Source organism: Seriola aureovittata, chromosome 13 (assembly GCF_021018895.1).
Source record: "Seriola aureovittata isolate HTS-2021-v1 ecotype China chromosome 13, ASM2101889v1, whole genome shotgun sequence".
NCBI classification, from domain to species: domain Eukaryota; kingdom Metazoa; phylum Chordata; class Actinopteri; order Carangiformes; family Carangidae; genus Seriola; species Seriola aureovittata.
Genome location: NC_079376.1, coordinates 18,309,616 through 18,336,826, shown reverse-complemented (window position 1 = coordinate 18,336,826; position 27,211 = coordinate 18,309,616). Strand labels below are relative to the sequence as shown.

General features: G+C 41.6%; 1 protein-coding gene across 6 annotated transcripts in view; it reads right to left on the bottom strand.

Moving 5' to 3' along the window:
• ralgapa2 (Ral GTPase activating protein catalytic subunit alpha 2) overlaps window positions 1–27,211 on the bottom strand; it is a 92,447-nt gene that overhangs the window by 36,056 nt on the left and 29,180 nt on the right. For 4 of the 6 annotated variants that reach the window (XM_056392964.1, XM_056392960.1, XM_056392962.1 and 1 more), the window contains exons 9-34: window positions 26,810–27,018; window positions 25,819–26,064; window positions 25,444–25,626; window positions 24,925–25,056; window positions 24,668–24,816; window positions 24,441–24,552; window positions 23,815–24,052; window positions 22,594–22,773; window positions 19,903–20,049; window positions 19,388–19,510; window positions 18,693–18,778; window positions 18,480–18,570; window positions 18,018–18,191; window positions 16,988–17,167; window positions 16,011–16,204; window positions 15,725–15,823; window positions 14,922–15,077; window positions 10,763–10,891; window positions 9,202–9,330; window positions 9,001–9,059; window positions 8,610–8,718; window positions 6,621–6,731; window positions 6,288–6,356; window positions 5,851–5,988; window positions 3,245–3,422; window positions 961–1,780 (exon numbers count right to left, since the gene is read on the bottom strand). In XM_056392964.1, the coding sequence (XP_056248939.1) occupies window positions 961–1,780; window positions 3,245–3,422; window positions 5,851–5,988; window positions 6,288–6,356; window positions 6,621–6,731; window positions 8,610–8,718; window positions 9,001–9,059; window positions 9,202–9,330; window positions 10,763–10,891; window positions 14,922–15,077; window positions 15,725–15,823; window positions 16,011–16,204; window positions 16,988–17,167; window positions 18,018–18,191; window positions 18,480–18,570; window positions 18,693–18,778; window positions 19,388–19,510; window positions 19,903–20,049; window positions 22,594–22,773; window positions 23,815–24,052; window positions 24,441–24,552; window positions 24,668–24,816; window positions 24,925–25,056; window positions 25,444–25,626; window positions 25,819–26,064; window positions 26,810–27,018 (4,441 nt within the window). The remainder of the gene's footprint in view (window positions 1–960; window positions 1,781–3,244; window positions 3,423–5,850; window positions 5,989–6,287; window positions 6,357–6,620; window positions 6,732–8,609; window positions 8,719–9,000; window positions 9,060–9,201; window positions 9,331–10,762; window positions 10,892–14,921; window positions 15,078–15,724; window positions 15,824–16,010; window positions 16,205–16,987; window positions 17,168–18,017; window positions 18,192–18,479; window positions 18,571–18,692; window positions 18,779–19,387; window positions 19,511–19,902; window positions 20,050–22,593; window positions 22,774–23,814; window positions 24,053–24,440; window positions 24,553–24,667; window positions 24,817–24,924; window positions 25,057–25,443; window positions 25,627–25,818; window positions 26,065–26,809; window positions 27,019–27,211) is intronic. The other 2 variants (XM_056392963.1, XM_056392961.1) reach the window with 2 other exon arrangements.

Genomic DNA, 27,211 nt, shown 5'->3' with positions numbered 1-27,211 from the left:
TTAACAAAGGCAAAAAAGGCACAGGTGCAAACAGCAATCTCCTACTAGCTGTGTTCTCGTTGCATCATCACCATTAAAAGGTGTAAGCTTTTAATTTACAGGGAAGCACTGCAAAGATGTGGTTGTGTAAGGCAGACCTTAGTGAAACCAGCTGGACACTTTTACCCTGTGGAGAGGAGATTAAGACGCTGCAGTTTGCTTTTAACTTTGCTCTTTCTCTCTTTGTGAAACAAACCAACAGCTGAGTTACTCTGAGGATGATGTAAGTAATCTGGGTACAAATACAGTACTTGAGGCCAACTTCATCATCATCATCTCAATGTGTTGATGTTCTGACTCATGAGTTCTCAGTAGTTATTTCTACATCATCACACAAGTACTCAGTGCTTATTGGACCACATCCATCTTCAACTACACACCTATAAAGTTTCATGACGGTATCTTGCACAGTTTTGACACTATCGCAGTGACAAAATCAATCCACCGACAGACAAACAGACAAAGTGTCTTTGTAAGGTGTTGGGCACCACATGCCACTAGAACAAACTCTACTGAGTGATGAACACCACTCTTCCAAAAAATATTCCCTCATTTGGTGTTTTGATGATGGTGGAGGAGAGTGCTGTCTAACACACTCCAAATTCTCCCATAGGTGTTCAGTTGGGTTGAGATGTGGTAACTGCAAAGGCCATAGTACATGATTCTTTTTCATACTAATCAAATATTTCAGTGACCCCTCATGCCCAATGGATGGGAGCCTTGTCATCTTTTCCTTTAATTTGTCACCTGTCTGTATACACAACTGCCAAAGTACTCAACTGCCTCTGTGATAGTTCCTGCTAAAGTAGGTGTCTCCAGGACCACATTTTGCCATGACGATAGACATACCCACACGCAAGGTGAAAACAATACCAGCCACGCCAGACCGATCACTGTAGCTAATTTCAGTTGGTAGTTTACCTGCGGTCCCAAGAGTTCATGCCAAGGTCATTTAGCAGCAGCCGGCAGAAGTAAAAAGGAGCTTTTGGTTCCTGGTGGGAAGGTTCCCTCTGGCAGGCGGCCCGAAAGCTTACATCAGCATCCCACCTCCGCACTTGCTCCTCCTCCTGCTGAGTCTGTCGGAGAATGGCCTCCAGGATGGCGCTCTCTTGCTCTATGTTCATGCCATGGGGTGAGGGGGCTGGCTGGTTGAGTTTGAGTTGTGGCTGGGGCAGGCATTCTGGGCTGCTGTGGCCAAGGTCCTCCAACAGCTTATCCAGAACATCTACGTCCTCCTCCTCACAACAGTCAGAGAGGGAGTCTGAGACTGAACAGTGATTCTTGTGTGGAGAGTAAGGCTGGTTTCTGCTGTGAGTGACAGTGGTAGTAGAAAGGGGACGGTCAACTGCACTAAAAACTCCCACATCGACAGAGTCTTCCTGGGTGGTGCAGTAGAGGATTGCGCCGTCCCATGAGTATTTGCCTGAGATGTCCCGGACAATGACCCGCACTTGGGAAGAAGGGTGTGGGGGCTGTCCAACAGTGGGTGTCTCTGCAGGGATCTGCAGATAGGACACAAGCGTGCTGTCATTGAAGACAAACAGTTGCAGGTTTGGGCTTTTGAAGACCTCAGAGGACAGCTCGGACGACTCCACATATGGGTTGTCGTGATTTTCGCTCACTAGGCTGTGGAGCAGGGCGGGGCCACCGCTCAGTGGATGATGACCCAGATGGTTCACCAGGTGTGTCATGACCATCCGTGCCGTCAGAGGTATCAGCTCCATGTTCCGACGTCTTTTTTCTGGAGGCAGAATGAGGACAGAAAGATAAAAAACACTGAGACCATCTCTAAATAAAAATAAACGTGAGGATGTGTGAAACGTGATTATTGGTAAAAGTCACTCATGGGTTTAAAATATAGCTTCACGTGGTGTCTTTTATAATATGTCCAATGCAGACTTTGTTAACCATATTTCAAAAGCCCCATATTTGTGTGTAGACATGTTATCATCACTGTTAGCTCCTTTTACACAAAGCCAAATCTCATCTATGATTACTAACAGGGGTACTTTATTCATTTCTCACAATAGCTTGGCCAGTACACCTCTAAGTAGGTAGCATCTAATCATGAGAGACAACTTTGAAAAGCCCATTGAATCTTCTTACAATGGACAAGCATCGAGACTAGCCGAGTGCTAATGAGAACCACCGTCCTTACAGGCTGCTGAATAGGACTCTACTTAGTGAATTGCGTTTATGTAAATGCACAGGTTTTTACTCCCAAGTGAAAGGCATGCCGTGCTTTATTTTGCAGTGATGTGGGAAAAACAAGAAGATGCACTCTTGCATTGTGACAGTGCTATCAATACCATCATCCCCCATCAAAGTGGAGAAAGCTCTTTAGAAAGCAGGCCAAGCTGCATTAGAGATGCACTGGCCCTTTGATGTGACTTGATCAATATGAGGTGGAGGCATGAATATAACTAGGCCGGCACTCTTTGGTTTGCCCTTTTGATAGTGTTTTGTTATTTCTACTAAGACTCGGTGCAGCTGTGCACCAAAAAGCAGAGGTGTGGTGAAATTTTCCAGGCAAAAGCTGCTGTTCACAAATCTCATATTGTTTCAGTAGATTTAGGCACTGTGTATTTGGGCTCTAAGGACTTTTCAGAAGTTGAGGACATGAGAGAGAGAGGAATACATTGCCTAATGGAATCACAAGGTCACAAAAAAGAAGAAAAAAAAAAATCACATTTTTATCAAAACCCCATAATGGGTCTTCTCTCTAGGGCTGAGCACTAATGTGAACATTCCATTCGCTGTGATGGTTGATTTCCTTTTCATACTTTTAATAAGATATTGACATTTAATGGAGAGGCTCCAAATGGATAGTCTTCTTAGAATTTGCTTTTCCCTGTAATCTTTTTTGGCTTCTTTAGGGGGAGAATATACATCTCCGTGGTCAATAAAAAGTACAACGTACTGTATGGAGCTGAAATGAAGTAGTGCGATCAAATATAGTCATCAGGGGATAAGCTGCCATGGTGACAGCTGAGAGTTACCAGTAACCAGTTTTTACTTTCTCATGCATGTGTACGCATGCATACAGGCACATGCACACATAGTATTCACACTATAAACCCAGCATAATTATTTTATCTGCCAACCAAGTGTAATCTGTGTACACACAGCAGGTATTAAAAGGGGCATCGGGTTGCCTCTACCCCTCCCATATGGATGCAGTGTTGGCACGCTTATGTGCCCTTACCTTCAGCTACGGTGAGCAGGTTGCCGAAGTCGGTAGTGGTTGTCTGGGAGGGTGGTGGCTCAAAGCTCTTAACCTGACCCAACATTAGGTCATAGTCAGGGGACAGGTCTGACAGGCTGAGGAGGTAGTGGCTCTGTTGGGTGTGCAGGTTGGAGCCGGATACACAGCAGTGCAGCACCTGAGGGACAGAAGAAGAGTGGTGGGACTAAGTGATTATGTTCAGATAAAATGTGCCTGGCTACTAATTCTACAGTATGACAGTGAAAGTGACTGATGACTAAACTTTGACTCTGTTGTGTAAAGACACTGTCCTGTTAGATATGATGGTGTCTGGCAAGACGATGTACAGTGACACTCCTGCAGGCCTGTCTCAGACTGACATGATCCAGGACCATATAAAAGGGGCATATATGGTCCATTTACATCATAAGGCAATAGTGGAAGGGGAGGGAGAGAAGGAGACAAAAGAGGGTCTTTATTGCCACTAATCCATTTCTCCTGTGATGTGTGAGTGTATCGATCTACATAACAGATGGCAGAGCATCCGTTGGCAGGGCTAGATAAGGCGCACTGGGGCAGTTGATTACAGCCATTGGACAGGTTTACACTGTTTGATTTAATTAAGACTTTATCCTTGTGCTCAGCTCCAACCACAAACATGCACGTTCAGCCACACACACACATGCACACAAATACAAACACACCTGTATACTGTATAATCTGGGTGGAGGTAAGGTGCTGCATACGAGGGGGTAAAACATATACTTATGCTTGTATGTAAATGAGGGGGCCTCTCATTCAGAGTGGAGCAACTTGGGTAAAGCCATGCAAAGGCTAATCCCATTCAGTACACGCATACGCTCACACTTGGCTGAGAGACGCTCAGAGAGGCAGGCTGGCCCTGCCATCTGAAACAGTATTGTGTGGGGCAATGTAGACAGTATGTGGATGATTCTACTGAGCAGACCTCTGGGTGCATGGGGGAGGGATTGGAGGCTTGATGCTGAAAAGACCTGAACCAAACAGCTGCTACACCAAAGCCCCAAAGAGCTTCCTCTGTGGAGAGGTGGAGAGACAGAGAGGGAGGGGGAATACCCACGGCTGTGCTTGACAACTAAGTGACTGCACTTCGCATAGCAACAGTTCGTGGAAGGAAGTGCACAGTGAAACAAGCATCCTCTAGTTAGAGGGGCACATACTGTATGGATACATGAGTACACCCATGTACACACATAAATCAAATAATAACAATGTAAACAGAGACATACAGGTGCGCACACACACAGAACACGTAGACACACAAAACACATACACACACACACAAACGGGTGGGGGGGGGTGCAGCTGGCTGCTGAGGCAGGCAGAGAGAACAGATGGAGAAGCTTAAGCACAACTCCAGTGAACCAATGAGGTCTAGTGCAATGTTGTTGTTTTTTTTTTTTTTTTTTTTTTTTTTTAACAGCGATCTGCATGCTGCTAGTCACCAGAGACAAACTTTTCTCACTTTTTAGCTCAGGATGAAGACCACGAAGACCTTATCATTAAATGTATTGTGCTTGTGTTTGATTGACTTAGGAGAGAGCGGATTTGAAGCTTTTTCGGTTTTCAATATAAAACTGTAATTAAAAGACGATGAAGCATGCAAAATAAATGGACACCCAGCTACCTTGTCAGTATCACATTCTGTTCAGTGATGGAATAAAAGGGAGGCGCTTTCTATTAGGGAGGTTATTCTCTGCCTGGTATAGAGAATAATTAACAGCCGATGTGTCTGTGGAAATGTATAGATTTGGGTGTTGATATTGCATTAATATTGTAACACCTTGTGATGCCTTGCTTGATATATTATTTCCAATGAAACCCAGAGGGCCCATGCCTTTTGTGTGCTGATAGACAACCAATCACGCCTAATTGTCTTTGCTTTCATAGCAGCTGCAGTCGCTCTCATATTAAGACATATTCCATTCAAATCTCCAGGACAAGCGTTTATAGCCCGAGCTTATCAAGTGGACAAAGGGTCCTGTTTGAATAATTGGACCATTTCTTATCAGGGGTGACATCCTTACAAAGATCTGCCGTTGACCGCATCTGCCCAGACAGGAGGGTATGAATAATACCTCATTCATTCGTGCCTAAAGCTTGGCCCTCATCCTCAGGGTCAGACCATAAAATAAAGGGTTAGAGGGACAAACAAAGAGAAATAGATTGAATACTGAATATTTTGCCTGTTTTAAACAATTGCAATATATGCCATTACAAAGGAAGTTGTAAGGATTTTCTGCATATGATAAATGCCAACCGCCTGCATCAGCTACATCAGGAGCTTCTTTGCTGTTGTGCCACTATAATGTTAAATGAGGCATAGTCATGAGGTCACTGTGGAGGTGAGTCTAATTAAAGTGGCAAGCCCATGTGGTGGGTGTGGGGGGTGGAGATATCAAAGCCGAAAGTTGTTGCGGGCAACAGCCTATGTATGTTTCAGAGGATATTGGAAAGCAGTCAGTGGTTAAAAAAAAAAAAAAAAAAAAAAAAAAAAAGTGGGGGCTTTCTTCAGGTCTGTTTGTTTGTTGTAACTGAAACTCTCAGCTGCCATGGAGGTTACCCACCCTGTAGATGTAGTCCAGAAGTGGGGCCTTGTGGGATGTGCGGTCGTCCACCGAAGGCATGGTGATGGGTTCCAGCAGCAGACTCAAAGGAACGGCCATGCACCAGTCCAACAGGCAAAGCAGCAGCGACACCATCAACTGAGGAGGTAAGGAAGAAGCGTAAGGTCCCTTTTACATTTCAGTTAATCAACATCAAAACATAAAAAAATGTAATATTAATAAAGCAAAAAAGAGAGGGACTGTTCCAGAGAGACAACAGGTAACAGATGAGAGCTGCAGAGATAGAAAATGCAGGGATAGTGAAAAGTAAAGAGGAAAAAAGGAGACAACAAAGCACTTCAGTTGAAACATTCCTCTGCAAATGCACCATTCCAACATGATAGATCAAGGGCCTTTAGATCTCAGCCATTTCATGTCCCCTCCTTTCCAACATGTACCTTTTTGTCTGCTTCCACTGTTGAGTGCTCCGCGCTCGGCAACAAAAAGGCTATTGTGGCCACAAAGATCTGTATTGGGAGAAAACAAGGAGAAAGATAATTGGATGACACACTCCTATTCATCAGCTGAGTCAGGGCTGTGCGCTTAAATGGACGTAATACCAGAGGATGTAGAGTGTGTACTGTATATGCATGAGTAATACTAAGACTTGCATTTAAAAGTTGAAGTGACTTGACACATGAATTTCTCATCTTACTGATGTGTTCTCACAAGCCACTAATGGCTACTGGGAAATTTAACTGTGTGTGCAGATGTGAGTATGTTAATGTTACCTCAATGATTTTCTTCGGCAGAGTGGACTCCAACCTCTTGAGGTGTTCCCAGTGAGAAATGAGCAGCTGAAACACGTCACAGGCTACCTGAGCCACAGCTTTGTTCCCAAACTGAACATGCAAACAAGAGAACAGGACAGGAACTGAATAACAGTGCAGAGGACTTGGCTTCTTGAACAGTGAGTAGCAACAACAACATAGAAAAAATGTAGATATTAAGCCAGTATTTTTCTATTATACATGTACATTCCTGAGGCAAAACACTTTGCAAGCAAAACAACAGTTCACTGGAAAGCCCATTATGCGTTCTGGCTGAGTGAAAATATCCATAACTCAAACTTTTTGTGGTCACTGGCCATGATCAGATTTGCTTTCGCTAATAATGTGATTTTTATTGAGAGCAGTTCTTCCAAGTTTCAAAATGAAACAGAGAAACAGAAACAGAGTTGCTCAGAGAAATCCAAAGCTCATGAGCAAATCTGTTTATTTTTTTTCTGTTTATTTCCATGCAACCACAATTATGCTTTCCGGCAATCCATTTCTATTTAAACAAGGTTAAAAGGCAATAAGAAAGCATGAAAAATATACATGATGTGCCTGTGTCTGTCTCAAATTTTGTAACTGCATAACTATACACAGACCAAATAATACACATGTTTCTTACACTGCTCATGATCTGTCAGAACAGATACAAAAGCTCTAAACAGAAACTGGAACTTTGAAACTTTGAGCTGCTCAAATGGTTCAAGGGTGAGTTCATTAATTAGGAAATAAATGGAACAATATGTAGAAACCTGATACGTACACTGAGCTGCTTGTTGCTTGTAATACTGACTCCCCACTTAAATAAACAACTGTAAAAAAATTATTACTAATGTTGATGCTGTTGATGTTGTCTTTACAGCCAGGACAACAACATAGACAAATGTCAAAAACTGGACACAACTCCATTCATGCACATAAGCACACAAATGACATATACACGACGTGTCTTGACTGTGTTGTGTGTTCTTGAAGCGGAATATTTATTACTTGCCAATTCCCAGACTTGGAAGTTATTACATTTTTCTTTCAGACTTGCCTGGGAGTTGCACTTATAATTTGCAAGGATCGTTTATTCTACACTTTCCTTCTGAGGAGGGAGGGGGACGTTGCTGGTCGAACACAGGGAGGAAAAGTTTAGGCACAGACTGACTGTAACAGAATTTGTAGTAATTTCCCTTGAATTTAGATTTTCACTTACTGTGCAGATAATCAGCATAATTTCATTTCCACTTCAAACCATGGCTCATTTTCTCCAGACTCATTGGAGTAAAGAATTGAGCTACTGACAATTTTCTTTCAAATGTTGATTTCTTCAGTGATTTGAAATTCTTTGTGGAGAAATAGAATTTCCCATTTCTTCCAGCTGAATGCCTCTCAACATGTAACAAGGGCAGACAATGTGGGGAGTGCAGAAATGGCCAAACACAAAAAGGGGCCCTGAGAGTTCAGCACCTGCTTTTAAAAAAGAGACTCTCAGTGCCACTCTTCCCCCTAGATCCCCCACCCAGCCTATACCCTCTATTTTGGGGCTGGCTGAGTCTGTGTGTCAAGTTGTACAGGGGAGTGATTACTGCTCCATTAGAGAAAGGGGGGTTGCTCGAGCAGGAAGCTGGGAGATGTAGCTGCTTAAATTGGCCCACATCTACTGAGAGCGAGCCGCCTGGAAATTACGCCACCGCCCCAAACCCTTTTCCATGAGAAAAAAAAAAAAAAACAGCATCCACTGGTTGTCTGCATCTCTTCACTCTGAGAGAAAAGAGGGCTCTTCCAAAATATACCCATGAGTCACATCACTGGACATTTTATTCTCACACCCTTCCTCTCCTCGCTATACAGACTGCAGTCCTCTCATGTAATCAACTATCATTTTTAGTTAGACTGTGGCTATCAGTGATTTTTTCTATTCAGAAATTTGATGTGATGACGCCTCAGATGATCACTGACCTTTAGTGTTACTCCCAAGACGTTGATGGCATCTTTAACCTGCTGGTGGATGTTCTTTTGCATTAACTCCTCACACACCCACAGGCCCAGACTGCATACAGCAATGCATCTGAATGAAAGTGGCAGAGAGTGACAGACAAACTTATGTATATTCAAGAATTTGAAAAGCACAAAATGTTTTCAGAAAAAGATCCTAATATTAAACTAAATATTTTTGGTAAATAGGCTTTAAAAGCATTGCACATATTCTTAGTAAATGCTTGGTATCCATTAGTTATTCAAATTGTATTACGCATACACAAAAGGTATGTAAAAACACATTCATATCAAACTAGATAAAATAAATGAAGACTAAGCAATGGAACAAAAAAAATTATATTTCTAATCATACCTGGCCCCTTCACAGTGTTCCTTTGTTGCTGTTTCCAGCAGGATGTTGACCAGATAATCCTGAATGACACAGACACAACACAATCTAGTCCATCCACTTAACTTAATGTTAAATGCAGAGCAACATATGTTTAGATCCACAATGCAGTATGCAGATTTTCTTATGTGTCATTACCATATTCCTAGAGTGGCACATGTTTACCTTGATATCCTCATTGCCTACAATAATGTCATCAGAGCCAGGCACATGCTGCAGCACAGGAATCTGAAGGTAAAGGTTGGGGAAACAGACCAGAGAGCCCAGGACTGTCTGAGCCTCCATCCTTGGAGCCTGCCACAGACGAGAGAGAAAAAAAAAGAAAAAGTCAGGAATTCCCTAAAGCTACATGAAAACAAGCCACTTCCTGGAAACAGGAAGAACACTATCCGGGGAAAAAGGATTGGAGGGATCCAGCAGAATTAATTTAGTCTTTATTCATGATTCTGCTGGTGTTCAGCAGAATCTCTTGACACATGGTAGGCGTTGGACAACAACATGACTAATTAAATGCGTGATGGAAGCAGCTCTAAAGCAGATTGTACATGTTGCACCTGATGAGTTGCTGTTACTGTGAAAATAGATAATAAATCTATGTTATGAAAGATATGAAATTATCTGGCAACCAAAACAATAAATAACAACACATATAGATTTCTCTCAAGTGTCATATTGTGTAAAGAACTTAGAGACAGTCAAAATTAATTTGCCAGTGTTTAGGTTTAAAACTGTGCACACTGTCGATGAGTTAACAGAGGGTGGTTGTCTTATTGGTCTAACAGCATAATCACTCCTAATTGTTCCAGATCAGGTCACAGTCCTCTAAAATGTTCACATCACAAGCCTGTGTGTTCATGTGAATGTACAATAGCACACAATTCCAAAAGATTGTGCATAGGACTCGCAACTATCACCTGTTTGCATTTGTTTTATGGCATTGCTCACTATGTTTAAAGACCATAACTACTGCAATCACATTTAGGTTTCCACAGTTAATTAAACATGACTAAGAATCTTATTAACACTTTAAATGTTATGCTCTTATGCATTTAATGACACGTTTTCTATTCAAGCTGCCTGAATAATCACAGTAATTTGTTTCATCTGTAAAAAAAAAAAAAAAAAAAAAGGTCTTTGCTTCCAAAATACAGCTGCAGACTTTGGATTTAAATATTTAAATTGTTCAATAAATTTACTTAGGCAACAAAAATGGAAGAGTAATTGTGATGAATGATTGAATGGCAATACTGATCGAAAATCATTTACAATCGTTTTCTTTTTAAGTCATAGTTGCTCAGTTCTACATTAAAGTCCAGTGAAACACGAGTTGTATTAAGTTTTTCCACATTTGCAAATTGCATTGTTGATTTTCTTTCCTCCCAAACAATTGAAAGAAGCTTCAAACATTTGTGTTATTTTGTGTTTTATTTCTGCGAGAATTCACAAAACAATTGGAACCTTTCAATGTCAAAAAGCTGCAAAATTCAAGAAAATCATTACAGGGGCACATTGTTATTCATAGAGCTATCAGTCACAAGTGAGTGAATGAATGTGACAGTTACTGAGGATCAACTGTTATTTGGGGAAGTTTCTTTAATTGTTGGCTCCACAAATAATACTTCAGTGACATTTCTCAAAACCTGTCAGTATGTACAACATTCAACAACTCTTTTGGACCCCAGTTTGATTCATATAATAAATGTGAATGTTAAGAGTGTGTTTGTACCTCTGGGGAGAAGGAGCTGAGGACGCACGCAGCAGCAGTGATGAAATCTCCGAGCAGCATGGTGAAGCCCGGCAGGCCGAGGAAGAAGAATCGAGGGGAGCAGGAGCGGATGATAGTGTTCAAAACATCCTGATTACAAACAGACACACATATACAAAATACATTTTAATAGGAGGTAAGACATTTACACATGAAATTTTTCTGTGGAAAAAAATTTAATTTATTTTGTTTGACTTGACATAGGAATAAACCATTACCCACCAGTACCAAAACTGAATATCTTTGCACTACTCCAGTTTATTTATGGTAAGATGGGATTTCTGCATTTGGTATGAGTGTGGGGGAGCAGTAGCAGAAATATTTTGTAAATGGGCCACCATGTGAGAGACATGGCAGGGAGAAAGCTTTTTCCTCCAACAGGTAAGCTAAGCATTTTAAGTATGAGGAGAGTAAGGCACTCAACAGTACATGTCACTAGAGGACAAAAAAAAATAAAACACAGTGGGAAAGAAAGAAAGTTAGCAAGAGAAAGAGAGAGAGAGAGAGAGAGAGAGAGCGAGAGCGAGGGGCAGCAGATGGATTGCTAACAGAGAATAAGAGGGAGAACAAAAGACCTCAACTTTCACATGTCACCTGCATATATACACACACACAGGCAAACCTGTAATTAAAGCCAGAGACAACGTATTGTTTTGCCGAGGTACAGGCGGCTCAGTGGCAGATGGGTGCTCTTTCAACATTGACATATGCTGTGCTGCAGAGGGCTTCGCACAAACTGCTCAAGTATGTACACTGTAATACCATGCTGGACAAGAGCATAAAAGGCTGTTAACAGGTTTTCCATCCTACATTTAGACAGTAATGCTGCAGCAAAGGGGTTGATTTACTTTGCAAAACACACACACACACACACACACACTGGTATGAGAATTCAGCATCTCAGTAAGGGAAAAAGATTGTTCTCGGTCTTATCTGAGACATGCGTGTGCATATTTGTGTACAAAGGCAAGGTCCAGGCTAGAAACACCTGCCTTCTTGGCCATAAACTTGTGTAAATCGGACAGTTCAAACATCAGCCTGTTTCGAGCTGAACCGAAGGGCACCTTTGCAAACATGCAAGCACACAATTTCTCTCTCAATCTGACACACACACACGCACACAAACACACACACGCAGACAAACACACACACACACACACACACACACACACACACGCAGACAAACACACACACACACACACACACACACACACACACACACATACAGAGTACCACCTATCTCTCTGTGACATTAATCACCTGAAGCTTTGGTAAATAGGGAATGCAGGTGAACAAAAGAGGAATAGAATAAACACACAGTGGCAATAAATAGGAAGTCAAACCAACACTACATGTGGAAAATTGGTGGGAAGAGCTTTAGGATTGAGGGCCCATTTTACCCTCATTTTGTTGGTAATTGACCTCTGAAGCATAATGTGCGGTGCAGTCAGAGGTAATTAGCATGTAACAAACTGTTGCTTGATTGCCTGAAAAGAGCATTTTAGAGGAAGCCACAAATGTAGAATGCAAAGTGTTTTCTATTGTATGTGTAAGTAGAGGGAACCCTATTTGAGGTGTGTGTATAGAAATGGGAATTTAGCTCTGCAAGTGGTTCTGTGTTGGCAGTAGGAATGGCCCCTGCATCAACAAAAGGTGCATTAACGTAACTATGAACAGAGCTACCTCAGGTCTTTTCATTTGGCCTCATCTCCGGGAAAGCACACACTGTCCACCTGCCGGCCCCCGAGGTGATAAGGTTCACTGCAGCATTACATCACTCCACACAACATCGGAAAGTTTTAGTCTCATTTACTAAACATGAACGTTTCCAGTTTATCTGGAAATCACTATCACTGCTATTACTATGGACATGTGGGGTTTTCCCCTCACAAGCTGTTAGAGAGGGATAAAACCCAGCTGCATAACTATAAGGTTAGAGGTTTAATTAGCGGACACGTTTGTGGCTCTGGGGTCAACTGTCACATTTTAATCTGGCAGCGTATTAATTATACAAGACCTCTCTTCTTAAAGTGCAAGTAGTTTTACTCTGGAAGCACAAGTGAGAAAAACTCTTTTTCCACTTGTACCACACATTATTATAATGTAGCACATTATATATTAGTCCTTGTGAAGTTAACTGTTTTAAGTGTATATACATGACTGATGCATGCTTTATTCACTTATGCAAAATTAACAGTTGCAATAAAAGAAGCTATATTTGTGTACACTTCAAAAAATATGCTGTTGACTACTGAAGTCCAGACAGTGAACCCATTAGATAGATTACTGCTATTGTGCTACGTTCATGGCTTTGTGAGACCAGTGACCAGAGAATGACAGACAATCAGGACAATAGCCCTGACCTTGGCACCCTTGTCAGTTGGAAGGAGAATCCCTCTGAGGGAACTGTCATTTTCCTTTAAGCTTAGTTGATTATCGACACCCTCTTAAAATAATGGCCTAAGTCATTTTTTCAGGTTTTTCAGGAAACACAAAAAACTCAACAAAAGAGTCACACTTTTGACATAGGCCATTATACAACCGGGGGTAGAATTGCATGTTCCCCTCAACTGAGGATTCAGGCGATTTTACCAGAGGTGGCCAGCATCATGAGGGGGTGATTTAGGCAAAAAAAACATTTTTGTCAAAACATGACTTAGGCCATTATTTTAGGAAGGTGACGTTATAATGGTGAGGATTTACACTGGGATTCCCCTCCTTGTCTACAGAACGCTGCTGTTTAACACATATTTTATTACCTGATAAACAGGCAGTGACAGGAAATGCTCAACCTGTAATCCCAGAGTATTTTAAGATACAAATGTACATTACAAAATGTATCTAGAAAACCACAGAAAAACACAAACTATATAATTAACTAATTAAACATAACACAATCAGATTACATAATTTGCAGAACAGTCTCCACTGATGACTACTTTTATTATTTAAGATAAGTGAAGAATTATTGTATGAAAAAAGTCAGACTTGAAGAACATATGTAGATGATGTATTTGTAAAAGTATATGTTTTTTGCTTTTTCGGGTGAGGTGGGGGTTGCGGGTAGAGGCAGAGAGGAAGGAGGAGGGGTATAGTAAGAGCCACTTTCTTATGTTAAGCAGGCGTGCGGCTGTCCTCTATTGTGTGGCGTGAGGACTCTTTTCTCCGGCCAATTTGAGCATGCTTCAGTGGCCAGCCTGGCTCTGGCCCCCTGACGCATTATACAGAGCCACAACAAAAGCTGGAGAATGTTGCCTCGTCCCTCTGTGTGCCCCCCTCATTGCTCTACTCTGCACTACGTTCCCCAGGCTCCCCTCCCGCTCCTTCACACACTCACATACACACAGGCAGGCAGGCCAGCCTACTCTGGGCCCCTGGCCGACATGTCAGTCTAACGGAGCGCGACAGACGTCAATCCTTAATTAATCACGTATACGCGGCAGGGGCTCAAAACATTATTTAACGACATGGAAAACATTCTAACAAGCTTGTCGCACTGCCAAGGTGCAATAGAAACCCAACCAGGAGGGCACACTCACATGCATGCACGCGCATGCACGCACACACACACACACACACTTTTATCCCTGTCCTTTGTTTTGGGGCACTCCATTCATTTCTACTCAGCTTCGTCTTGAAGGAATGGAGCGAGGCCAGATTTAAATACGAGGAAAGGTGTGGCCAAAGGAGGTGGAAGATGCCAAAGCACAGAAGCATTCTCCATCACCACTGGTTGGCAGGCAGTTTTAAAAACAGAGATTCAACATTCATAAATTGCACTGCTCCCATCTGACCCCTGTCCTCCTTCCTGTCAGTAATAGATCTCAAGTTGATCACAAATACCTCTGATTCTTTCTGACACATGAGATCAGGCGCACACACTCGACAATAAGTCAAGTTTTCCCAAATTACACTGAAATCACCAGATGAATTGGAATCACCCAGTCATGACAAAATGACACATTTGGAAAAAGTAGATGGAAAATTGGCAACTACAAAAGCTGTTTCCCAGTTTTTAGATATGGCCTGTGCACGTCGCATGAGTTTGACTGGTGCGCCATCTAGTGCTGAATAGAAAAACAACAGGCAACTTCACTGAGGCGCCACCTGCTGTCTGTACCTGGTCATCGCTGGTGAAGCCCTTGTGCATGATGTAGTAGAGGTGCACCAAGAAATCGCTGTTGGGGAGCACATCCTGGTGCCTGGTCATCATCTCACAGATCAGTTTGTAGGCCTGCAGCTTGCCGGCCTTGTATTCTGCTGGCAACATGGTGGCCTGAGGGAGGGGGGTTTGACATGTTTAACATCTATTACGCTGCAGGAGTGCTTCAGGAAGTTGATACATTTCATTGGTGGGAACTTATCATTGGAATCAGCTGCAAACAATGTGAATTCAGTGCAACCACAGCTGCTGTTCTCCATCAGTGAGGCAAACTGCAAAATTTGAGTTTGACTATAATATGCAACATTTCTGTTTTTATCTTTTTGCCGGAACAGGACGATTAGATATGGCTACTTTAGTGACAGTGTCTGTCACTGCTTAAGCTAGCCATTCAGCCCTGTTTATTATTTGATACTGCAGCTGGAAATGTAATCATATTTCTTCCTGAGCATTAGAGGATTCTCTCAGGTAAGCAACTAGCAAATATTGTTTACAAAAGCTGCTGTAAATGCACTGATAAACCTGGAGCAAGTTCAATAACTATAGAATTTAATGAAAATACTTAAAATTATTATATTCAGGACATTAAAGCAGACAAACAGCTGTATATCTGCGCAACTAAAATAAACTTTTAATCTAACCCTCAGTTCCTTAGTTTTGCACATTGTTCATATTATCTTATCCCATCCTATATCTCTAATTTAGTCATTGTGAATGCTGTTTTCTGAATGTTGCCTGCTGTGTCTATGTGTTGTTGATACCCTGAAGAGCCAAGAGGCAAGCATTCGGAGTGGCGGGATGAAGGCAGGCTGGGGAGGAGAAGACTGGTTGTCCACACTGATCCCAAGGTTGTCCCGGATCTGTAAGCACACATTTAACTTAAGTCACTGAACACAACCTTTATGCATGATGTTTGTAATGATCTGTGTTTGGGAAAGTACAGGATAAGGTTACGAAGGCCTCTGTTCATGCCAACAAACAGTAGGTGTGTATTATATTCTCATTTGAGATGCTTCATAGGTGGGTGATTTTTGCCTCTCCACCTACCTTGGCCAGCTTGTGCCAGAGCTCATAGAGATAGGAAAAGACCTTGGCATGGATTTTTGGGCAGCGGATGCTGTTGACATCTCCCAGGATACCCAATATCCTCCTCCAAAGGACGAAGGCTGAATCAGCATGCCAACCAGTCAGGGTCCCGCCAGCAATGATGCTGACATCATCAGCCAGACACTCACTACTGTCTGTATAGTGAGAGAGAGCGTGTGGGGAGGTTTGAGTTACAGAATAAATTATTTGGTAACACCAATATTTGTAGCTGCCAAAACCTAATGCAAAGTGAACCAAATTTCATTTCATTGAGGATATGGGATTCAGTCAACAAATGCATAACACATTTTAAAAGAGCATTTTAAATTTTGAGACTTGTTAACTATGCATGAAATATTAATAAACCCTCAAAGCCGTCCTGTCATTGTCTGAGCAGTTGTTGACCAAATTCTTAGTCACTGTGCATTTTCCCAAATGCATCAAAGTACTAAGATCTTTGTTCACTCAAACTGATCAAAGCACTCAAACACTTTTGGGAAACAGGCAAAAGTCACATGCACCATCCAAACGAACTCAGACTGAACTGTGGGAGGACAGTGCCACCCAGTGGGCAGCAGAAGAATGATGGGAAGGACAGGGAGTGAAACGACACAGAAATGTAAAGTGTATGTAGCAGATCTGAGGTGATTTTTTTTTTTGAGTTTTAGTAACATTTAAATTAAGATGTAAAGGAATGAGTTTCTAATTCCAAGGAAAATAACAAAATATTGTAATTTCATATATTTAATTTGATTGATTGATCAAATTAAAATTTGATTAAATTGATCTGCAAAATGGGAGAATGAAAAAAGGAAAATATGGAAAAGTAGCGTAAGGAAAGTAAGACTTGAAAATGTAGAGCAATATAGAACATGGAGAGTCAATGGGAAATGAGGACTCTATGGTCTATATGATGAGTAGCAGCTAGGGAGCAGTACCCAAGTGGTGTGGCATGTGTAAGACAGACTGATGCATGGTGTCGTCCAGGGGGCAGTCCCGCGGACACTCTGTGTGCACCAGCAGGGCTGGTGAGGCGGGGGGGTTCTGGGGGTAGTGGTAGTGGTTGTGGTGGTGGTAGGACGGGGGTGCAGAGTGGGGAGGGAAGGCACACTCAGGACCTATAAAACGACAAGGGGAAAGGGATATAATTGGGTTTGAAGAAGGGACTGCGGACGAAGGAAGCGTGACAGCTTCATGATGATCACAATGCAGGACAACACAAACAAAGGTCCACATACAAGGGTGAGAAGGGAAGAGGGGCAAGAACAATTTCTCCATCAGTAATGATGGAGGGGGGAGAGAGGGGGTAATCTAAAAGCTGAAGGGTTTAAAGTTGAGGAAATATTTTGATTATTTCTAAATGAGAATTTAGACATCTACCAATAACAAACATTACAATTCAGTCTTAATCAGTCCGTAGCCCACAGGTCACTTTCCCTTCACAAAATTCACCCACAAGCTGTCAGCAGGTTTAAAAGATTTAATGGCTTAGTACTGTAGAAGATACTGACAAGCAGCTCGAGTTTCCTTACCAGGTCACTCTACCTGGCCATGACTAATCCATCAGGGGTGAGGTTATTGGAGGCACCAAACCCCAAGCTGGATGGTACACACCTCAGATGAACTCTTTCAACTCATTTTTACTGAATGTTTACATAGGATCGATCTATGCAATTCAGTGCTTTTATAAAGAGGACGACATGTCTTCAATGAATAAAACTGTTTCACACTGAACACCAAAATAAAAAAGCTAAAAAAGGCAGGCCGCTTTTAACCTTCCCAGGCTATTTTTGTTGTAATTAATTTAATGTTAAAATCAAGGTCAGCCCATGTACCCTGAAAGTTGACTGCAGAGGTTTGTTAGCAATGATATTAACAGACATTATAATATATGAACATCAAGAGCAAATACAAGGGGAAGAATATCTGTTTCAGGTGCTCAGGGTGAGTTCGTATCAGTTCCAATACCTGCTAGAGCCTCATTGTGGCTGAGCAGCAGACTCCCCTGGCTCTGGGGGTCGGTCGTCACGTCCATGTGGGCTGACTGTGTGGATTGAGTATCAGCCTCCTCATCAAAGGCCTGCCAGGTGACCTCAGCTTCATTGAGGTAGCCGTTGGATGTCTCACTGCTTATACTCTCACCTGGGTAGAGTGAATGAATGAAGTGGATAAAGGACATAAAAAGATTAATCCACAGGACTATGAGATGGAAGGTACTTGCTGTGTGAGGAAAACCATTAATCCTCGCAAAGAGTGGGCTTTATATGACATTTCAATGTTTGATTTAACTGATGTATTTTAAATTTTGAAATTACTATTCTTTATATGAAACACACACACACACACACACGTATATATATATTAAAATACAGCTGCACTCACATCACAATGGATAATTTTAAAGAAATAATTAGTGATATAATCTATTACTTTTCTCTCTGAGCTTGGGCCTTGTGTAGTTTGTGTGTCCCTCAGTGTTGCACTCTGTCTCAGCTGAACTGCTGCTCCGCTGGATAAGGATCTAGAAATACAGAAATAAACATATTACCCATAACATTACCCATACAAGAACATAGACTTGTATGGGTACAACCCATTTCATTAATTTTACATAATGCTACTGTACAAGATGATTCTTCTCACCACTGGTGGCTCATTACTTTCTCTCCTGCCCTCAGACGTCCTGCTGTCAGAGCCACAGGAAGTAGGGGAGTACTCTCTCTTCTGGGCTGAAGTGCAACAGGGGATGTTATATATAGGCAGCGAGACCAAAATTATCTTAGGTTAACAACTAAACTTTTTTTACAATTCTTTTTATCTGTTCATCAATGAGCACTGTCCCCATCAAATGAACTAATGTAACAAATGAAAATGCACCAGGATCCATAAGGGAATACACCCCGCGTGGTTTCCCCATATCCTCTCTGTAGGTGGTAAACAACATTGATTAAAAATCATCTCCAGTCAACCTAATAAAAGATGTAGAGATTCCATATATATATATATGATTCTTCAGGAGATGTCACATTTCAACATATATCTTAATATGCACAATATTGCAATATTCATCCATCAAAGGACTGCCTTGTCTAGACCCCACCACCACTAACTGGCTCACACATCTGGAACATCCAACCTGAATACTGAATATAATAGGTGTAACAAAGACTGATTTATTGCTGGGCTACTTTATTGGATTGCATTAAATTGTAAAGTGTGTAATTAATAAACTGGCAACTCAAATGGCAAATTACTTTTTTCCCTTTTCATTGACTTACCTGATCGTTTAAATGTAACTCAACTGTGGGAAATTAAAATTATTTTTTGTTTGCATATACCTGGTAAAGTATCAGACAGTTGTTGGGTGATGTCGGAGGTGCTACTGCTACGTGGCAGAGGGCTATCCCCGCCTCCCAGCTCCTCCTCTCCCCCACATTCTGACAGCTGGCACTCTTCCACATCTGCCAGGATAAAAGAGGTTACAGTTAAGACAGTGCCACAAGACAGACTAGAAGACCAGAAATCTTAAAATGGAAACACAGCAGGATACTGTATGTCTTTTGTTATCTTTAGGGGTTTGCAGGCACAGTGTAGATGAAGATTTGATACATTCATGAGAACATTAGGGAGGAATTGCGACATGCACACATGCAGTGGTGAAGCAGACATACTCTTGCTACAGATCGTATTTCAACTCACAAGACAGTCTTAAGTTAAAACATAAACCTCTGCTCCAAATACTGTCACAACAGACATAGAAACTGGCAGAATGTGACAGATAGTAAGGTGGAGGGAAAGGTAGGACGGAGGTCACAAGCACACAAACACATGCAGCTCTCAGAATACACTTTACCTGAGAGTCTGTGAGAGCAAGCAGAGTTACCAGAAGAGATACCAGGCAAGAAAGAGCTCACAGTGTGGAGCAGCATAGGAACACTTTTAGTAGTGGGCAAAGCCTCGTATAGATGGACACAGTTGCTGATGGACTGGCTTCTCTTAGCTTCCATCAGGGGAAGAGGAAGAAGAGGAAAAAGAAAGAGACAGTGGAAACAGAAAAGAGGTAAAGGGAAGAAGACAGTATTCAATAACAGCAAAGCATTGAATGCTGCAAAGGTGATTCCATTGATAAATACATTCTTGATCAGGTGCGGAGAATAAATAAAGCACAGAAGTGCTAGAGATTGACCTCAATATCGTCTACATCAGTGGTTGTTGAACTCTGAATATGAGAGAAATTTCATACAATATTACAACTGTAGTGTAACAAACAAAAACCAAAAACCAAAAAACAAAACAAACCAAAAAGAACCAAAAAAGATTGAAACCAAACACAGAAACTGTAAATTCACAACAGCGGGAATACAAGTTTGTTGGTTGCATTGACACTCAGTATTTCTATGTATTGCACCATCACACTGAGATTTGTTAGGACTATAGATTGTTGAGAGGGATATCAATATTTGAGGGTATAAAAAATCTAAAACAATTATTTTTACATAAAAAACATAAACAGACAAGCTTTAAAAAGATCCCTTCAATTTGTTTTTGTAAAGAACTGTTAAAAACTGAGTACTGAGTGGGACATTTAACTATTTCTTTTATTGGCTGCAATATAGGCCAAAACCACATCAACAATAAGCTAATATTGGCTGATAAGTTGGTTCAGCTGGCTCTAATTTAGACCAGTCCTCATCTCCCTCATCCCATGTGCTTTCTAGAGCTGCACCATCAGTCAGGACGATAAATTGGCTGAGATCAACTTACCGCAAATATATTGAATTGGTATACATGTTAAGATCACAGTACAAAAAATTTCAGCATCACTATTACATAGTTTGTCCAAAAGAAAACACAAGTTAATTTTTCAAATGTAAAATGTTGCGCTCCGTTTGCATTTTGGTCACAATTAATCTAAGAGATCCATATCAAGATTGCTTGTTAAATATAAGTGTTCATCAGCCACTACTACATACTACAGATTTTTCAAATGCACTGATATTGATATCAGTATCAGCTTTAAAAATGTAGTATTTTCTTTTATTTTTGGTCAAAATGTATTATTTTGTGATTTTACAGACATAAATTGGTAAAGGTAGCCCCAATAACCATCCCAGCAACAGGAGAGTGAGAGCTGATCCAACTGGATCTCTGCAGTTGTAGAAGCTTAATGAGCACCATAATGAAATATCCAGCCTTTTTTCTCTAATTATCAAGACAAGATCTCAGAACAATATTAGTTTGTATTTGCATGCATAAGTACAGCCAAGTTTTGACAGTTGTCAATGCTGAGGCATTGCCATTGTGTCTGGATAGCACTTCAGGGTTAATCTCAAAGAGAGCAATGAAAGAGGACAGTTCTATTCTCTGCTTTCAGCACACTTTAATTATGCCTTTTAGTGAGAGAGATACATCGTCTCTGCTACAGCCCGCCACTGCTTCCTATTTATGCATATTAATGAGCATTAATTACACTCTTAATGAAACTATCAAAAACTGCCATGCAATTGATGTGTGGGTCTTCTCTTGAGGAGTAGGGAGGAGGGCTTTCAGGCCTTTGAAGATCAATGTGGGAGAAATCCAATTAGGCCAAAGAAAGGGAAGGGAATTTGAAGCCGTAGTCTTTAATGTCCATCTTTGCTTACACACGGATATAATATAAACAGACTAACAGAATAGGTGCATAAACATGCACATGAGACGCATAATAGATGTGTCAGTGCGTGCATGCGCGCACACACACACACACGCACGCACGCACGCACGCACGCACGCACGCACGCACGCACGCACGCACACACACACACACACACCTTCTAAGACTTCATCCTTTAGGCACAAATACATCTGCTCTAAGCTCAACAAGCTCGTCATTTCAGTACGTTGGTGGTAATTGGAGAGGCGTACGGCAAGGAAAAGAAAAAGGATTGTCTCTGTCTTTTATCCTCCACATTAAGATTCTGTCTAGACAAATTAAGACAAGCAAGACAGGCACTGCAGCTAGTTACTACACTACTGCCTCCCAGCTCAACTTATAATTAGACTGCCACATCCCCATCAGATAAGGGGTGTTTGCTGTGTCTGAATTGAGCTAATAACAATGAGTGTCCAAAGCTGGCCTCTGACATGGCATCGAGGGATTGTGCTGTATGCCTGCAATTGAGCTGACATGGAAACATGTTGACATTAGCCAGTGACATATGAAGGAAACAATGGGGGCCATCTGCTGGTGTCTTTGTCTGTGGTGTTGGGCCTTTCAACGACACCTGGGCTTGTGTACACATGGACCTGTCTGAAGGCTTTCACATGAAGTAAATACGTTTGATAAACCCTATGGTCTGACGTATTGCTCCAGAGGGTTATCCCTATTGTGTTGTTGGCCCACACAAAGCCAGAAGATTAATACAGCATGGATATAGAATAGTATATGCATCTGGAGGGACTTATAATAGCCATCCCTTTGTATTTTATTTTTGTCCACTTTGATGGATTAGTAATATACAGCTAACACGACAATACTGTTATCACTAGTATTACAAGTACTTACCAGAGGCCTTCTGTCTGACGTTGTTTCGGGCCTTCTCTACACCAGGAGCTCCTGATGTAGTGGCCGAGCGAATCCTCATGGGCTCTTGAACCGCTGGCCCGCCCTGCTCCCCCTGGTTCCTCCAACTCAGTGAGAAGGAACGTGCCACTGCTGCTGCCTTCTGGGAGTCCTGGATCACTCCTGACATGCAGAGAACAACACTTGCTGAGTACAGAGGTGTCAGTGTACATTTTTTACTAATAATCAGATTTTTATATTTGGATTTAACACCACCAAACTCCACTGATATGCAAGACAGTTCTCTGTGGCTTCAAGCAACACAGAGTTTATATAGTATAATGGTATTTCAGACCTTAAAAAAACACCTTTGACTGTAAAGTTGCTGTAGAGGCTGTCAACATCAACTAGCATGTAGTGTGGGTATGATCTAAACTAGTAAGAGCTCACTGTCAAATACAGACTTAAAAGCACCAGTGGGTAGGATTTGAAAATGTCTTTGTGGCAACTACAAGTGGTAGTATAAAAAAACACACTCTGGCAGACAGCAGGGCACACTGATGGAGGGAGTTGGTAAGTTTATTTATATGTCATAGCTGTTCTGTTTACCTAGCAGTCAAAACCCAAAAGGTATTCAGTTTACAGTGACACAACAGAGAAAAAAAACACATTTGTGAACAGCTGGAACAACAGGATGTTCAGCATTTGTTATTGAAAAATTACTGAATTAATCGATGATTAAATTGTTGTTTCTGCCCATTGACTAATCAATTAATCGACTAGCTGTCAGCACTAATCAGTTGTTTAATAGGCCGTGTCCTTTTGAGCAAGGGCTCATAAAGTTTGCATCATGTGTGAGGCATCAATTCAGAAAATCCATCACACATACGTAGATTTATCTTCACAAAAGCTTCACAAATATTATTTTGACCAACTCCTGTTCTTTAAATAAAAGCTTTGACACACTCAACACGTGAGAAATAGTGCCTATAAAAAGGTTTCATGTTTTATTGTTTTAGAACATTGAATAAGTGATCAACAGAAATGACTTTTCAGAGTCAAAGTGAAAGAGACCAATACATCTAATCATAAAGTGAAATGTAGAAAAAAATTAAGCTCAAGTGGAAAATCACCAGAATTATCTTTCCACGAGTCAATTTCAAACCTTTTCACCAAACTTCCAGCCATCCCAATTTTTTTTATCCCCCCACTTCTCCCCCTCACCACGTCCTCTCTGCTTCTTCTCCTTCTGTTCACTGAGTTTGTCCAGGGGCAGGTTGCCCATGTCCAGGCCATAAACAGAGCGTGCCAGCACAGCCGTCAGCGAGTCCATGATGCTGGCCCACTCTGTCACCAGCTCCTCCCAGCAGGTAAGAGAGGACAGCACTGCCAGCAGCTCGTCCCATAGCTCCCGGGAGATAAATACGCACAGGTTGGCTCGCACCCACGCCACAATGATGGTCTGAATGCAAGATGAGACAACAGCAGATGAATTAGCATTGACAGACAGGGTTGCAGCAAGAAATCCCAGCCCCTGGTAAAATGTGACAACATAAATCTCACACTGTTACATCTAATTTGGTGTAGTGTCTTCTTGACTTTCTGTTAGCAAAGACCCCAACAGAAACGCACACACACACACTAAATATACAACAGGTTCCTGAGCAACATATGTTGATGGTTGGTCATACAAGAAATTGCATAGATTTACATGGATTCAATGTTTTGTAATTACATTGTACTATTAGTAAGAGTATCAAGAGTAGGTATGAAGTCATAGCCCTCTTTTTTGATTTGATCAAAATACCCTGCATAGCAGTAAAAGTAAAGCTAAACACATGCAGACATACCCTAAAGAGTATAGATGCTAAGCTTTCAGCAAAGCTGTCTTTTCTTTGGTTTTCCTGTGGCCTTTTCATCACCGCCTCAGTGATCCTCAGTAGTACCTGCAGCATTTGCTCCCTGCAGAACCAATAAAATAAAATTTGAGAGTCATGAAGGAATATCTAAAAAAAAAAAAAAAAAGTTAAAAAAAAAAAAAAAAAAAATTCCATGTATCTTTGGATATTTCACTGACCATGTCTGTGTGTTCATCGTGTGCTCCATGATCATGTGCCGGTAGATGCTAAGAACACCCTTGCACACCTCAACCTGGTTTTCCAGGAGTTTAGGTACGTCCTGGCATGGCTCCAACAGGAACACATTGGATGAGTTGGTCAGGAACACCTACACACATTAGTGCATGATGACACAAACAGTAAGAAGTAAGATGACTCTAATCACCTTGTGCTTTGATCTCAGGTTAGAAACACACCTCTGGACATAGATACAGACCTGTAGTGTGGGCTGGATGCCAGCCTTGATGTCCCTGTTCTGCTCCTCAGTGAGAAAGCCCCGACTGATGGCGCTGCTGAACGAGTAGGTCCTCCCCCAGCTGGACGACCGTCTGTGACCATGACTCTCCGTCTTGTTGAAGACAAAGCAGGCCAGTCAAATGTTCAGTAGATGTAAGCAAGGATACTATGACAGATATTAAGCTGAGCTTTTAGTCTATGTGATACATTTTAATAACAAATAAATAAACAAAGCCCTTGGTCCACAACTTACCCTTTTTGAATTACTTAGAAGCACCTAAGATTTAGTTTGGATCTATTGTGATTTTAGCATATGATGATTCAGAGGCCCTAAGTGGATCCTCCTCTGCAAATAATAATAACAATAATAATAACAGATTTTCTATTCCATTTATACTACACTGCCAATCCCTTTTGGACCCTTTTACAATATAATAATCAGTCACAACATTATTATATACACGATAGGAAAGTACACATTTACTGGCTTTCTTTTTACCTGTGCATGCATGCTGTTTGTCTCTGTGCTGAGTATCTGTTCAGAGCTGTCATCCACTTCATCTTCCTGGGCCGTTGTGTCAGGCTCTGTCATGAAGCTGGGCTTCTCCTGTAGGATCCACTTCCTGTACACTTTGATCACCTTCCTGGTTGCTGACGCCTCACAGGAGGGCAGCAGGAAAGCCTTAGTAAGGAGAACACAGAACATGGAGAACATGTTAACAAATAGTCCAGCAGACATAGTTCATGTAATCATAGTGTTGACGTCCAATCTGCATTATAATCATGATCCAGTATGAAAACTATGCAATAGCTAGAGTGAAATTATTTTTTGCAACATCAAATCAAGAATTGCTGCTTGATGGCACCACTGTACCTGGTGGAAGACCTCGTTGACAAAATTCACATTGTCCCTGGTGGACAGCAGGATGGCATGCACCATGTCATAGACATAGCGGTGCTCCTCCTCAATGCTACACAAACTGGAATCACTGGGCCGTCGATCTGACAGCGTGCTGCTGTTGGAGTGGCTCTTCTCAGGCTCCCCCGCTGGTCCGTTTGTATCCCCATCTGATGTCTTATCCTTCTCCTTCTCCTGGCTGCTACTGCCTGCAGTGACAGTCTGGCCACCACAGAGAGACAGCGATAAGTGAGAGTGCCTTAGTATACTATAGAGCTGCCTACTCAGAGTTAAATAATTGGTCACAAGAGTCTCATTGACAATAAATTCCTGAGTTGATGAGTTGTATTTTCTTCATTATTTTTTAAATTTCTTTACGGGAAATGAGCTTCTGTATTAATAATAATGTAATCATAATAATATTAATTTTGCAATTAATTCCGTTCTGTCTCTTCTCTGGACTCCTGCCACTTGATTTGCTCTTTTGTAAAGGCAAAATGTCCCAAAACAACACTATTACTGTATGTGCACTCAGTTGCCACTTTACTGGTTGCAACTAACTAAAATAATGCAGTCTACTCCAACAGCCCTGCATTAAATTCTACCTTCATGAAGGTTATAATATTTAGTTTTTGTTGAAACTATTTCGAAGACTTGATTCACCTGTATGATCATTTTGTGGGATGTAGTCTGTGGTGCTATTAAACTATACTGCATTATGTGGAGAGGTGCTTCGGTTATTTAGCCTAGCCTCAATGACATAACTGAGGTGGACAGAATAAAATACATATGTATGAATACATGTGTGTGAAGATTTTATCAAAATCCTAGTCCTTTGTGGCCAAGTGTCTTTACACAGATACAAGTGTTCAGGGGTTTTGCAGCAACAATATACTCATAACACATCTACCTCCTCCCTCCTAAATAACAGTATGACAAATAAACAGAAGAGTACTGTCATACTCACCTGGATGAGTTTGGGAATGACCTCAGTGCCATTCTTGGCGCTCTGCGCCGCAGCAGCACTGCTGACATACTTCTTCTCCAGGAAGAAGGTTACCAGCCAGGTGATGAAGGCCACACGGGGTGCCAGGTACTGGTCCCTGGTGCAGAAGGTGCTCTCATTGTTCCGCGTCACTGGCACATACAAGGGTTTTGGTCTGTGGTGGGGGAGGTCTGATAGAGGAAGAGTGGAAAAGAATAGAGGATAGTAACATAGGGAGGGGCAAAAAGAAGAATGCAAGGAGTAGAACGAGAGAGATCAAACATCAGCTCCAAAGGTCTGGCCGTGAGGGTATTCAGAGTTTTCCCAACTGAATCAAACTATTCACTCAACCATGAAGCCTTGGAAACTTAACATGCATTATAT